Genomic DNA, 15582 nt, shown 5'->3' with positions numbered 1-15582 from the left:
TTTGATTTATAATTCTTTTGAAATCAGTTCAAATCTTATTCTATAAAGATTTATTTCAAACTTTATTTCCTAATAGACTTACAGCAATAAGATTATCACCATAGTATTGCATGTATAAATTATTAATCAAGAAAAGAATAATAAATTAAGTTGATGAATTACATCATAATATGATATTATATCATATAAAATGTAATCATATGTGACATCATTAATAACATCATAAAATTCAATGTTGCATCAAAATTAATAAACTATTGCACATTATATTCAACTTTAATAAGTTTTATAATTAGTTATATCAACTTTCTACAAATCTGAATCATAGATATTCTGATTTATAGAAAGTATCAGTCACTGAAATCAGAATTTATAAAATGTTCCATAAAATAATTTAATTTTCTAAAAAGTATAAGTACTTTTTACAAAATTATTGCAAGTATTGCATAATATACTGCATCATACTGCATCATACATTACATCACACATGATGTAACATTTATAAATCAAGACAAATATGCTATAACTTACATAACTCAAATCTAGATTGACCATTGAAGTCCCTTTGGAATTTCAAAGAGACAAGACTGAATGTCAATTTCAATTGAGTTGATCCCAATCTCTTCCCAAAATTTGAAAATTAGTTTCAATCCCATTCCAAAATATGAAAACAAGTTCCATTCTCTTTCTAGTTTCAAATTTTTTATGTTATGTTCTATCTCTAGATTTCTCTATTCCTAAAACAACTTTAATTTTTTTTCAAACTTTATTTTGAAAGTGTATTTTTACACCAAAATATCACAAAATAGAAAAATTGGAACATTAAGTCAAAATGCATATATACATTTGCATATGATTTTGATACTAAAAATAGTATAAAATAAGGTTTTATTTTAAGTTTAGGGAAATTGGGGATTTCTATTTCTAATTAAATAATCTCAATCTCTTTAAATTAAGTCTCATTCCCATTTCAGTACTTGAAAGTTGAAACTCAAGTCCCAGTTCCATTCCAGTTTGAACTATTAAGTTCCAGTCCCATCCCAATTTCCCATTAGTGCATTAGAGATGGAATTCCAGTTGGGAAATCCCTGTTACTGTGGTCAGTCTACTCAAATCTAAACTCACAATCTATAAATAAGACCAAAAACCCCCACTGCAAAATGTAATTAACAGAACAATTTAACAATTTCTTTCAATATTCATTGACTATTTCTTCTATACTATTATTTTCTGAACTCTATTATCACTGTTCTCACTTTATTCATTCATCATAATCTTATATATAACTATATACTTATATATTTATATATATTTATATAGTTATTAGTAAGTATATTCTACTAACTAAGCTTTTGTTGTATGAGCTTCTACTGCACATTGACTTGCTCACATTATGAATGTGAAAATTGTTGTTTTTAAGGAAAAATGAAAGAAATCTATATAGACTGATTGCAGAGACTGAAAATTTTCAACTGAGATTTCAATTTCCATTCATAATAAATTAATTGAAAACTGAGATAGGCTGACTGTTGGAGTCCCTTTGGGATCTCAATGGAACAAGACTGAATGTTAATTTCAATTGAGTTGATCCCAATCCCTTCCCAAAATATGAAAACAAGTTCCATTCCCTTTTCAGTTTTAAATTTTCTATGTTATGTCCCATCTCTAGATTTCTCTATCCCTAAAACAACTTTAATTTTTTTCCAAACTTTATTTTGAAAGTGTATTTTTACACCAAAATATGACAAAATAGAAAAATTGGCACATCAAGTCAAAATGCATACATACATTTGTATATGATTTTGGTACTAAAAATAGTATCAAATAATATTTTATTTTAAGTTTAGAAATATTAAAGATCTTTATTTCTAATTGAATAATCTTGATTTTTTTAAATTAAGTTTCATTTTCATTTCAATACTTAAAACTTAAGTCTTGGTTCCATCTCAGTTTGAATCATTAAGTTTTAGTTCCATTTCAATTTTCTATTAGTGCATTAGAGATGGAATCTCAGTTGGAAAATTTCTGTCTCTGCAGTCAGTCTAGAAAAACTTGAAACTTAAGTTTGAAATTCTGACATAAGAATGAAACTTAATTCAAAAAAACTAAAATTATTCAATTGAAAACAAATATTTTAGATCTCTAGAAATCTAAAGTCACTTAATGCAATAATTTTTCTATTTTGTCATATTTTGATGTAAAAATACACTTTCAAAATAAAGTTTGAAAAAAAATTAAACTTGTTCCAGAGATAGAAAAACTAAGAGATGAGACTTAAAATATAAAATTTGAAACTGAAAAGAGAATGAAACTTATATTCATATTTGAAACTGAAATTGAGTCTAACTTTCAAATTTTGAGAAAAGATTGGGATCATCTCAATTGAATTTGACTTTTAGTCTTGTTCCATTGGGATGCCAAAGGGATCCTGACAGTCAGCCTAAATGAAATTGGTACCATGGTTGAGAAGAGAAGGTGGGAAACCTACAGTTCCTCCATTTCTCCTTCAGGTACATGATCACTTGACAAGTCACCTGACTGCTCCTGTTCAACAAATGTCAAGACTTTTTACATGCTAGTCTATACTGGGCCTAGTATGATAACTTGACCCGCTAAAGTTAGACCGCACCTTATACCTAGCCTGTATAACCACTAGTTAGGAGAATACGGAGAACGTACCTACTCCGTAATCCGATACTCCGTAGTATGCCAAACCTCCTGAATTCCCGTATGGATGGTTTCCCCCAATCCACGACCTCTCTGGCCCTTAGTGTGTCTCCACTTATCTTCCAATGGCGTGCGTTTTTCAGCTGTCAAAACACAGGGTTTGTAACAGGTTTGGCCTGCTATTGAACACCCTTTCAAGTGACAGCCACCAGTTCTACATACGCCGTGCTCCGTACACGCAAACATTTCAGCTTGCAGTTGCTTCTTTTTTCGATCCATGGTTAGTCCTTATTAGTATCATCTACCTTGCTATTAACATCACTTAGCTAAGCTTTCATACGATCTGGGCAACAGGAACCTCTAAGCGTACTTATTGAGAGGTGGTTAGATTGGGATCAAGTATGTTGTGGCTTTGTTCTTCCGTTAGAGAAGTGCCTGCCTCATTATAAACACTCACAGGACCCAAGAACCAGAGAAGAAATTATCACCCTGCGGAATGAGCGGGATGTTCCTGAACTTGAAAAGCGCCTACGGCACCGTATGAATGCCTACTCTAGTTTCAGAATTTTCAGTTGGAAAAGACTAATAGTAGCCTGGTTAGGTATACGGTTCGGAACCGCGGGCCTGCGCGGCCGTATGCTGGCCGGTTTTTCTCATATCAATTGCCTTACCGTGATTCAGGCTTCTCAAGGCCTATGTAAATTTCTCAAAAGTTCACAACAAGGATCGACACCGCTATCTGTTGTTATTGGGAGAGATGCTCGATACAACTCCGAACTATTTGCATTGCTCGCCGCAAATGTTTTTAGTGAAGAAGGGGTCAAAGTCTGGTGCTTTGACAATCCTATACCAACACCGGTTATACCTTATACGGTGTTGCTGAAAGAGGCTAATGCCGGTATCATGATCACTGCTAGCCATGTAGGAGTTACCGCTATCCAATGATATATTCCTATGCTGATACTGTGTAGAATCCTGCCCAGGATAATGGTAGGCCATTCTACAGCCTTTGGACCTACGAGCATTTACTAACCACTTACTTGAAGGGTACAAAATGTTTGGCTACTTTCGTTGCACGATAGTATAGTATACTCACATATATTTACTAGTTACTGTTCCAGAGGCACTCAGATCAATTCACCAATTGATGTGCGCATCGCCGATTTCATAGCCCAAAATCTTGAGCCTTGGCCAAAGGTGTGGCAATATAACAAAGACGACTTGTGTTTAGAAAATTCGATATCCCAAGGTCTCCAGCAGACTTACCTTGACAGGGTTTGCAGTTTTGTTGTGCGTATTATGTGACGTGGAGATGACCATTGGTGCATGACTAACAACAGACAGGTATCTACAGTCGATAAGTGGATCGTGCCCACACCTTTTGTATACACGCCACTTCACGGCGTTGGTTACTTAATGATGTCAAAGCTTTGTCTGGCCCTAAACATTCCTGGCATCACTGTTGTGAGTGAACAACGGGACCCGGACCCTGATTTTCCAACAGTTCGTTTTCCAAATCCAGAGGAGGCCGGTGCTTTGGATCTTGCCATACGAACGGCCGATATCTCTGCAATTGACATCGTCATTGCTAACGACCCGGACGCTGACAGATTTGCGCTCGCTCAGAAAGTTAAGTAGGTTATTTTCGTCCTTTTATGCCATATGTGACCATCTCACACCGAATACCCTCATAGTGGAATCTGGTTCAAATTTACTGGGGACCAAGTCGGGACTCTGCTGGCCTCTCACATTCTGGACGCATGGAAAAAGGAATTACCACAAAAACCGATGGCTATGCTTAGCACCGCGGTATCTAGTACCATGCTTAGCAAAATGGCAACCAAGGAGGGGTTTCTGTTTCGGGAAACTCTCACCGGCTTTAAGTGGCTTGCTAATGTCGCAAGGCAGCTTGAGATGGAAGGATATGATGTTCCCTTTGCCTTTGAAGAGGCTCTAGGGTATATGTTTTGCAATGTATGTTACGATAAAGATGGACTTACCGCAGCCATGACTTTTCTTGCCGCACAAGCAAAATGGAGAACGGAAGGTCTTACTCCATTCACCAAACTACAAAGGTTGTACGAGCAATATGGGTTTCATGAGACTCTAAACACTTATTTCGTGAGCCCTGACTCGATCACCACTATTAAGCTTTTTGAGCACATTCGAAGCATTCCCGAAGAGAAGCGATGGTCTATTGGCTCATTACCCGTTATGAGATGGCGGGATGTTACAAACGGGTTCGATACAGATATTTCGGAGCCCAGTTCAAGGCTTCCTATCGACCCCACTTCTCAAATGCTCACCGTTTGGTCTGAGCGGGGGATTCGATTTACACTCAGGGCCTCCGGCACAGAGCCGAAAGTGAAAAGTAGGAATTGCATCGGAACCTCATTTACTTTCTCTGTCAATCTAACAAATTCTATTAGTATATATTGAAAGCTGCTGCCCCTTGCGTGAAGATGCAGTTGACGCGGTTGGCGTGACACTGCTGACTGTTTTGGAACACTGGATACTACCCTTTGCTCCTCTCATGACGTATGCAGTCACCGCAACCACAAGTTCTGGCTATGTTCTCGACCTACCACGTCCTTGAATATTGTCAACGGCCGCCAATTGGCTTCACGATCTCGTTGAACCATTTCCATCGGAGTAATATGGCGACACTAGGTGATGTGTATTCCCATAATAGCAACCACAGCCACTTAAAAGGGGCAAATTTTCCGCGATGTACCGTACAACATATTTCAGTGGTAAATAATTGCTAAACGATCTCACAAAATATATTACTATCTAATTTAGAACAACAAACTCAAGTCAAACTCGCCACTTGCATTTCTAACCGCAACACCAACTTCTGTGACAATAGCATCGATCAACCCGGCAGGGGTAATATCAAAGGCAGGATTCCAGACATCAATTCCGTCTGCTGCTATCTTCACTGTCTCCATTACAACAGGTTCCAGCGAACCGCTTCTCGCAATGGGACCACGAATCCTTGTTACTTCCAAGTGCTCACGTTCCTCGATCACAATATCAGCCCCAGATTTCGTTGCAGTGTCAATTGAGGTTCGAGGGGCCGCAACAATAAATTTTACGCCATGATATTTTGCCAGAACTGCCAGCATGTATGTTCCAATTTTGTTGGCGGTATCTCCGTTAGCTGCAACGCGATCAGCACCGACCACAATTGCGGCGATATCATTTCCCATCTTCGCCAGCAGCTGGCCAGCCATAGAGTCGGTTATTAATGTAGCCGGGAGCCTGTCGTGGACCATCTCGTACGCAGTAAGACGAGCTCCTTGGTTGTATGGCCGTGTTTCCGTGATATAGGCACGAGATAATTGTGACAGCTCTTTGAGACGTCGAATTATTCCAAGGGCAGTACCATACCCAGCTGTAGCGAGTGACCTAAATTTGATACGATTGGATTAGCTTATTACAAGCATCCATCCACAATAAGCGTACCCGGTATTGCAATGTGTAAGAATAGAAACACTTCTCCCTTCACCTGCTATGGGAATATTTTCGATAATCCACTGTGCACCATGTGCACCAATCGCCCGGTTATCAGCAATGTCATCAACTAGCATCTTTTCTGCAACTGATATAAATTCCAGGGCCACATCTTCTGCAGACAAGGGTAAGGAAGAGGTCTTTTGTGCGAGGCTAAGCTTTATTTTCTGTGCAGAATCACTTAAATTGACTGCAGTTGGTCGACTTGTGACCAGGAAATCCAGCTTTTCCTTGATAAACTGCACCATCTTCCCTGCATTATTTGGTATTTTTTTCTGAGATAAAAGGACCATCACTTCCACTGCCAAAGACAACACAGCAACAATGGCAATTGCAGGTGCCCCTCGTACACGCATTTCTTTGATTGCACGCCAGGCATCTTCAGTGGTGTTGATGGGAATGAATTCAGTCACATGTGGGAGCTGGAGCTGGTCAATAATCGACAAATGACCATCTTCATATCTAATTGCCTTAAGTAAAGAAGACATGGTCTAGTGTCATGAAATGCTTAATAAGGGTTTTCTTCAATAGCTCACTGACAGAATTAAAGCATTTTGTTCTAAGATTAAGATAGCTAGGTACGGATGTTGCTGCCAAAAGTTTTGGTCCCTCCATAAAATACAGAGCTGTAAATAAATTACAATAGATTACCACTATGTAACAAATCACATCTTGCCAAATCAATTAATCAACTAATTATTATTATTATTATTATTCATTATAGTCTTGTGCAGTCTGCAACTGTGAAGAGTACCTGCAAGCTGTCTTGCAGGATTTATCTAAAATACAAAAACAATAAATTCAATAATTAGAGAAATGATTATAGATAAGTTGATAAATAGAAAAAGTATAATAAGTGTCAGAATAATGATTTATATCTTTTCTTCATAGAAACTTAGAAATAAATGAAAAGATTGTATGACAAATTTTTCACAATACTCAATTAGTTTAATTCTGAAGTTATTTTCTAATTATTATTTAAGTTTATTTGAGAAACTTTTTCATTCATTTTAAATTTAATTCAGTGCTGAATAAAAACTTAAGTGACAGTTTTGAAACTTTTTCAAATACTATTATTTATCATCTTTTAGAACTAAACAATGTATAAATAAATATTTTACTGTTTTTTTGCAGTATAATGTTGTCAAACTTGTCATACTCACTGTAGACTAGATCTACTCTAAGAGCTAGTATTTTATTAGTTAGCATAGTTCTAATCTGACTAGTATTTAAAGTCATACTGATCTTTTTTATTATTATTATTATTATTTATTATAGTTTTGTGAAGTCTGAGACTATGAAGACTACCTGCAAGCTGTCTTGCAGAATTTAACTAAAATACAAAAACAATGATCAAGAACATGATCATAGACAACTTAATAAATAGAAAACATACAAGAGTGTCAGAGCAGTGATTTATATCTTTTCTTCACAGAAATGTAAAAATAAGTAATGAGATTATAATTTATAAGACAGATCTTTGAAAATACTTAGTCAATTTCATTCAGAAGTCATTTTCTGATGACTATTTCAGTTTCTTTGAGAAACTTTTCCATTCATTTTAAATTCAATTCAGTGTTAAAAAGAAACTCAAGTGACAGTTGTGAAATTTTAATCTTTTTCAAACACTGTTGTCTGTCATCTTTTGAACTTAAACAATTCATGAGCAAATGTTTTAGTGTTTCTTTGCAGCCACAGTGTTGGCAGACAAAGTCAAAACACAGCACTTGATATGAAACACCATCAATTCTAAGTTCAATTTACTGAAAATATAGTCATTGAAAAGCTCTTGTTTCACTTAGTTATTCTCTTCATTTCTGTCTGATAATTCACTGTGATGAATGAGAAAGCTCACATCAAAGACTGAATTGTCAGTTTTAACTATTCAGACACTTTGTCTGATCATTATAATACAATCATCTCCACTACAGCCCTGAAACATTGAAAATTGATTGCATTTATATCAAAGAATTCACATTCAAGAGAAAAGTACTTGTGCTCTCAAACTGATTAAGAATTCACTCAGTTTTGATGACTTTTCATCAGTCTTCCACAGTGAAAAGTTTTCATGTTTCTGACTTACTAAGTCAAAACCAGCAACATCAAAGCTGAATTGAAGTCTGAACTTACATAATTATGCCATCAATCTCTATTATACCCCATCAAAGTGGTACAACTGCAGAACACAACCAAAATTCCAACAGAACATAGAAATTTAATCACAACTCAGCCAAAACAAGATCTTTTTAAATTCAGTTTAATATTTCTGATTCTCTGATCAATTCTCTATCTTTCTGATATTCTATTGATTTTTTCTGGCCCTGATATTCACCTCCAAAAACTCAAAATCAATTGTCAGTTGAGATCATCAACAGCAAATTCAATTGCAACTCAGTCAAAACAAGATCTTTTTAAATTCAGTTTGATATTTCTGATTCTCTGATCAACTCTCTATCTCTCTGATATTTTATCAATTTTCTTCAGCTCTGATTTTCGCTTCCAAAAAGTCAAAATCATTTGTCAGTTGAGGTCAGCAAAGATAAATTCAATCACAACTTAAACAAAACAACTCTTCTCTCTTTCTTATTTGTCTCAGAGACATAGACTCTCTCAGTCACTGATTTCTGCATTCATCAGCTGGTGGTGGTTAGAATTACTCTTTTATAGTTAGAATAATCATACTAGACTTATTGATTTTCTAGCAAAGAGAAAGACTTTTTACTTACATGTCATAACAGTTTCTTCCAGTTCTTCTGCAGTTGGAATTTGACTTTGCCTTGAGATACATTAGTGTCTTGCAAAGAAGAATTAGAATTGTAATCTGAGGTTGAAAAAGAACTGAGTTATCTTGAATCTTAGATATTGATTCTGAGATTCTGATAAAGTTGCTTGTCACTCTTCAAAAAGACAAGAAGAGATTTATTTCTGGGCTTGACTCTTCAGATAGACAGAAACAGTACATAAATCATTCATTTTCTGTAATCAACACAGAATATAGGGACTAAAGTTACACTCTTGAAGTGTGAGGATAGTTGATATATTGAACTGAGATTACAAGTGATTTACTTAAGTCTTCCCTATCAAAAAGACTTTCAGTTTGACAATTCTCTTGAAAAATTGTTAGTGGGTTCTTGTAGGGTGGCAGCCTATAAGATAGATGCTAAAGAACAATGTATCAAGTCTACAGTGTAAGAAAGATAACTAAGTTGCACTTATAGTATCAAAGTAGTATTGCTATATGCACAGTAAGAGAAGAACTCATTGCTGACCTTCTGTGAGAGAAGACCAGCATGGGTTTTAAGTACTAGTGAGTGTGAGCAAGTCAATGTGCAGTAGAAGCTCATACAACAAAAGCTTAGTTAGTTGAATGTACTTACTAATAACTATATAAATATATATAAATATATAAGTATATAGTTATATATAAGGTTTTGGTGAATGAGTAGGGTGAGAACAGTGATAATAGAGTTCAGAAAACAATAGTATAGAAGAAGTAGTTAATGAATATTCAAAGAAGTTGTTGAATTGTTCTGTTCATTACATTTTGCAGTGGGGATTTTGGTCTTATTTATAGACTGTGAGTTTAGAGTTTGAGTTATGTAAGTTATGGCATATTTGTCTTGATTTATAAGTGTTACATCATGTGTGATGTAATGTATGATGCAGTATGATGCAGTATATTGTGCAATACTTGCAATAGTTTTGTAAAAAGGAGTTATACTTTTTAGAAAACTGAATTATTATATGAGGCATTTTATAAATTCTGGTTTCAGTGGCTGATACTTTCTATAAACCAGAATATCTATGATGTAGATTTATAGAAAGTTGGTATAACTGATTATAAAACTTATTAAAGTTGAATATAATGTGCAATAGTTTATTAATATTGGAAATACACCATGCAACATTAAATTCTATGATGTTATTGATGATGTCACATATGATAACATTCCATATGATGTAATATCATATTATGATGTAATTTGCCATCTCAATTTATTATTCTTTCCTTGATTAATAATTTATACAAGCAATACTATGGTGGTAACCTTATTGCTGTAACTCTATTAGAAAATAAAGTTTGAAATAAACTTTTATAGAATAAGGTTTGAACTAATCCAGAAAGGGTTATAGATCAAACTTTATATTTAATCAAGATTTATGTATATGACTCTGTAAATGTTATAGAAGTTATACATGTTATACACATGTTATATAAGACAATATATAGTATATAAATTTGATTATATTTGAGAATGTGATATTCTCACATTATTCATTATAGTCTTGTGCAGTCTGAGACTATGAGGACTACCTGCAAGCTGTCTTGCAGAATTTAACTAAGTTACAAAAACAATGATCAGAGACATGATCATAGACAAATTAACAAATGAAAAATGTACATGAGTGTCAGGGCAGTGATTTATGTCTTTTCTCCACAGAAATTTGAAAACAAATAATGAGATTGTAAGTGAGATCTTTAAAGATACTCAGTCTGTTTCATTCAGAAGTCATCTTCTGGTGACTATTTCAGTTTGTTTGAGAAACTTTCCCATCCATTTCAAACCCAATTCAGTGTTAAATAAAAATTCAAGTGACAGTTGTGGAATTTTAAACTCTTTCAAACACTGTTGTCTGTCATCTTTCAGACTTAAACAATTCATGAGTAAATATTTTGATGTTTCTTTGCAGTCACAGTGTCTGCAGATTTCTCTATCATGATTTGATAGTCTTATTAAGTAAGAATCAAAGTAATCATGACTCAATTTCAACTGAATAATTGTTGACCAAATCTGTTTGGGAAATGAAAGTGGACAAGCTTTCCACTTTGATTTTGAATTGAATTGAGAGTAGTGATTTACATCACTTTCATTTTCAAAGATGTATTTCAGTCATTCAAGCATTGTCATTTCTTTAATTTGTCTCTTGATGTAAGCAAAAGAAACATACTTTTCAGCACAGTCTTATCTCAATTCAGTTGCTTTCTTTGCAGCAATATCAGCTTCTTCATTGCCAAAAATGCCCATGTAAGCTGAAACTCAGTGAAGATGACACTTAATGTCTTTAGACTCAAGTTGTTGAGCAATTTTTCTAATTGATTCAATGTAGAACAATTCAGCTTTCATAGTCTGTGCATTGAGTCTCTGAATGACAGCTTGACTGTCAGAAAACACTCATAGTTCTGAAAAGATTCTTGAATTTGAAAGAGTCAAAGCATTGGAGAAAGTCTTTTCAATTGCAAAGAGTTCAGCATCAAACACTTCCATATGTTTGCTCAATTTTCAAGAAAATCTTTGATTTATTTCTGAAATATAAAGACCTGCACCAGTAGTCAGATTTTCTGACTGTGATCCATCTGAATACATGGTTAAAGAGTCTTTCAAATTGAGAAGAAGTTGTTGATGATTTTTCTTTGTAAGTATCTTCTCTGCTGAATCAATTTGAATGTCAATGATTTCATTCAGACTTGAACTCCAAGATTTATTCCATTCTGGATTTACTGTTTCAATCTTCAGAGAAGGAATCTGATCTGAGATCATAGAACATAGTTTAAACAAGTGACTTGAATATTTTTTAATTCTTTTTGTTCTTTTTCTCTTTCTTTTTCCAGATGTTTGTTCAACATGATCCAGAGTCAACTCATTCTGATTCCAGTCCAGAAACTTTCTCCAATCTAACTCAATTCCATTTGAATGTGGAGAAAAACTTAAAGAAACTCTTGTTCTGATTGCATGTTTTTCTGGCAATTTCAACAATCTGAAAGCATAGTTTCTGCACAGTTTATTAAATCTCACTTTGGGTGGAGAAATAGCAGCTTCAATTTCCATAGCATAGATTGGAGAAGTTCTGAAAGCCCCTAGAATCTTTCTTAAAGCTGAATTCTGAAGTCTTTCAAACTTGTGAAGTAGACTCTTTTGACCATTCCACCAAACTGGAACTCCAAAATCAGCAACAGAAGTGATGCAAGTCATGTACAGTTGTCTCATTGCTTGAAATTGAGAAGAACTGTGAGTTGTTCATGGAACATCATCAACTCTAAGTCAAACTTAATGAAAATATATTCATTGGAAAGCTCTTCTTTTACTTAGTTATTCTCTCCATTTTCGCCCGGCAATTCACTGTGGTGGGTGGGAAATCTCACATCAAAGACTGGGTCACCAGTTTTGGCTACTCAGGCACTTTGCCTGGTCATCACAACACAATCATCTCCACTACAGCCCTGAAATGTTGGAAATTGATTTCTTTTGTGTTAAAGAATTTATACCCAAGAGGAAAATACTTGCATTCTCAAACTGATTAAGAATTCACTCAGTTTTGGTGGCTCTCCATCAGTCTTTCACAGTGAAAAGTTTTCATGTTCCTGGCTTACTAATGCTTAACCAGCAATACCAAAGCTGAATTGGAGTCTGAACTTACATAATTATTCCATCAAACTCTATTATACCCCATCAAAGTGGTACAACTACAGAACACAGCCAAAATTCCAGCAGAACATAGAAATTTGATCACAACTCAGCCAAAACAAAATCTTTTTAAATTCAGTTGAATATTTCTGATTTTCTGATCAATTCTCTATCTCTCTGATATCCTATTGATTTTCTCCAGCCCTGATTTTCACTTCTGAAAAGTCAAAACCATTGGCCAGTTGGGGTCAGCAAAGATAAATTCAACCACAACTCAGTCAAAACAAGATCTCTTCAAAATTGGTTTGATATCTCTGATTCTCTGGTCAATTTTCTACTTCCCTGATATCCTATCGATTTTCTCCGCCCCTGATTTTCACTTCTGAAAAGTCAAAACCATTGGCCAGTTGGGGTCAGCAAAGATAAATTCAACCACAACTCAGCCAAAACAAGGTCTCTTCAAAATTGATTTGATATCTCTGATTCTCTGATCAATTCTCTATCTCTCTGATATCCTATCAATTTTCTCCAGCCCCAATTTTCACTTCTGAAAAGTCAGAACCATTGGCCAGTTGGGGTTAGCAAAGATAAATTCAACCACAACTTAAACAAAACAACTTTTCTCTCTTTCTTATTTGTCCCAAAGGCATAGACTCTCCCAGTCACTGATCTCTGCATCCATCAGCTAGTGATGGTTAAAATTGCTCTTTTATAGTTAGAATAATCATACTAGACTTGTTGATTTTCTAGCAAAGAAGAAGACTTTTTACTTACATATCATAACAGTTTCTTCCAGTTCTTCTGCAGTTGGAATTTGACTTTGCCTGGAGATACATTAGTGTCTTGCAAAGAAGAATTAGGATTGTAATCTGAGATTGAAAAAGAACTGAATTATCTTGAATCTTAGATATTGGTTCTGAGATTCTGATAAAGTTGCTTGTCACTCTTCAAAAAGACAAGGAGAGGTTTTTTCCTGGACTTGACTCCTCAGATAGACAGAAACAGCACATAAGTCATCCATTTTCTGTGATCAACATAAGATATAGGGACTAAAGTTACACTCTTGAAGTGTGAGACTAGTTGATATATTGAACTGAGATTACAAGTGGTTTACTTAAGTCTTCCCTACCAAAAAGACTTTCAGTTTGACAATTCTCTTGAAAAATTGTTAGTGGGTTCTCTTATTCAAGTACATCTACTCATCTGGCTTCACAAGTTTTCTTTTGTTATCTTGCACCATTCCCCTCAGTTCCAGAGTAACCTTAAAATAAACTGCTCTAATAGTTCAGGAACACACCATCTATTACTACTATTTTTGTTCAGGGAATTTTGAAAACTTTGGCTTTTTCTTGACTGATTTCTGCCAAAACTTAGTCTTAGTTTCCCTGTTCTCTTGAAAAACTGGAATTAGTTTTTGGAAGATTTCTATTCTGGGAGGAAAAAATCTCTCTAGATAAGTTCTCAACTGAAACAAATCAAAATGTTCTCTATCTCCACTTCTCTCTCTCTGAATTCTGAACAAGAACTTAAATCAGTTCTCAAAGTTCTTGCACAAGAATGTCAGAAAGAAAATCATGTTCTTGTTCAAAAAGAATTAAACTCTTGCATTCTCAGTCTTCAAAAGATTCTCTTCTTTCAAAAGGAAAAAGATATTTCCTGTTTTCAGTTTGAAAATGACAATGACAAGCTGAATCTTTTGGAAAAGAGACTCAAAAAGTTGGAAAGTCTGTCAAGAAGTTCAGAATCTTCAGTTTCTTCTTCAAATTTCATCTCTTCTGTGTCTTCTCTGCCTTCTGTGACTGTGAATACAGTTTCAGAGAAATCAAGTGCTGGATGTAAATTCAGTTACTCTGAAGCTGTTGAGCAAAATCTACAAAAACAGTCAACAGTCTCTTCCTCTTCAACTTGTACTTCTGGGACTGAGGAATCAAAGTCTGGTTTGAGAAACCCAAGAGAAAACAGACTGATTTTTAGAGTCAATTCTGAAATTGCTGAAAGAATTCAAAATAAGGCCTACTTTATCAGCAACAGAATCAATGATGCCTTTGTGATTGTCAAAATTACTGAAAAATCAGTGGTCTCCTCAGTTGTCAAATCTTTTAAGGGACTTTCAGTGATTCTGATCACAACAGATCAATTTTCTGCAGAATTTCTTCAAGAACATGATAAAATCTGGCAATCTGCTCTTTCTGATGTATTGACTGACTGTGACTTTGATTTTTCTCAGTCAAAATATCATAAAGATGAACATTGGGGAGTGTTTGTTGTTCATGAAATTTCTACTGAGATTTTCAACAATGACAATGGTCTTGATCTTCTAAAAGAAGAATTTGAAACTTTCAATTCAATTTCTTTAAAAAGACTTTCTCAATGGCTCTCTTCAGCAGAAAACAGAGCCAATAAAAAGCATGCTTCAGCTATCTTTCATGTGGAATCAACAGAACTTGTCAAGACTCTGAAATCAGTTAACATTGCTGGTCAGACAATGCAAGTTGTTCCATTTGAAAAAGCTCAGTCACAATCAAGATATAAAACAACAATTCAGTGTTTTAACTGTCAACTCTATGATCACATCTCTCTAAACTGCAGGAGAGAAATCAGATGTGGATTGTGTGCAAAGAATCACAGCACACAGTCACATAAATGTGAGACTTGTGATATGGTTGGCAAAGTGTGTGATCATGTTGAAATCAAGTGTGCAAATTGTGGTGAAAATCATGTTGCAAACAGTCATGTTTGCTGTTTCTACAGAAAATCAGCTGTCAAGTCAACTTCTTCCTCTTCTTCTTCCTTTGCTTGGAGAAAAACAACTGAGACTCAAACAACAGATACAAGAATGACTGATTCTGAATCTGAATCTGACTTTCAAACTGTTACAAATGCAAAATCCAGATCAATTGCCAAAAGAATACATGAGACTGATTCTGAAGATGAATTAGCTCAGATGAGTATTAGAAAGAGAGTTGTTCCCACCACTATTTCTAAATGTTAGAAA

The 15582-nt window shown here is 34.8% G+C and overlaps 2 protein-coding genes across 2 annotated transcripts; one reads left to right on the top strand and one right to left on the bottom strand.

Moving 5' to 3' along the window:
* Positions 1-2944: 2944 nt before the first annotated feature.
* On the top strand, positions 2945-5263 carry LOZ57_006857 (uncharacterized protein; the record flags this gene model as incomplete). The annotated part of the gene is made up of 9 exons (XM_049255872.1): positions 2945-2947; positions 3022-3066; positions 3127-3588; positions 3639-3657; positions 3714-3723; positions 3777-3957; positions 4012-4301; positions 4362-5038; positions 5097-5263. The coding sequence occupies 9 exons, from the start codon at positions 2945-2947 to the stop codon at positions 5261-5263; spliced, it is 1854 nt and encodes a 617-aa protein (XP_049105152.1).
* Positions 5264-5465: 202 nt separating this feature from the next.
* MRI1 (S-methyl-5-thioribose-1-phosphate isomerase) lies at positions 5466-6671 on the bottom strand (the record flags this gene model as incomplete). Its single annotated transcript, XM_049255871.1, has 2 exons — positions 5466-6078; positions 6136-6671. The coding sequence occupies 2 exons, from the start codon at positions 6669-6671 to the stop codon at positions 5466-5468; spliced, it is 1149 nt and encodes a 382-aa protein (XP_049105151.1).
* Positions 6672-15582: the final 8911 nt, after the last annotated feature.

This window comes from Ophidiomyces ophidiicola (assembly GCF_022830035.1).
Source record: "Ophidiomyces ophidiicola strain CBS 122913 chromosome Unknown scaffold_62, whole genome shotgun sequence".
In the NCBI taxonomy this organism is placed as follows: domain Eukaryota; kingdom Fungi; phylum Ascomycota; class Eurotiomycetes; order Onygenales; family Onygenaceae; genus Ophidiomyces; species Ophidiomyces ophidiicola.
The sequence above is the reverse complement of the archived record's forward strand: the minus strand, read 5'-3'. Positions and strand labels throughout refer to the sequence as shown.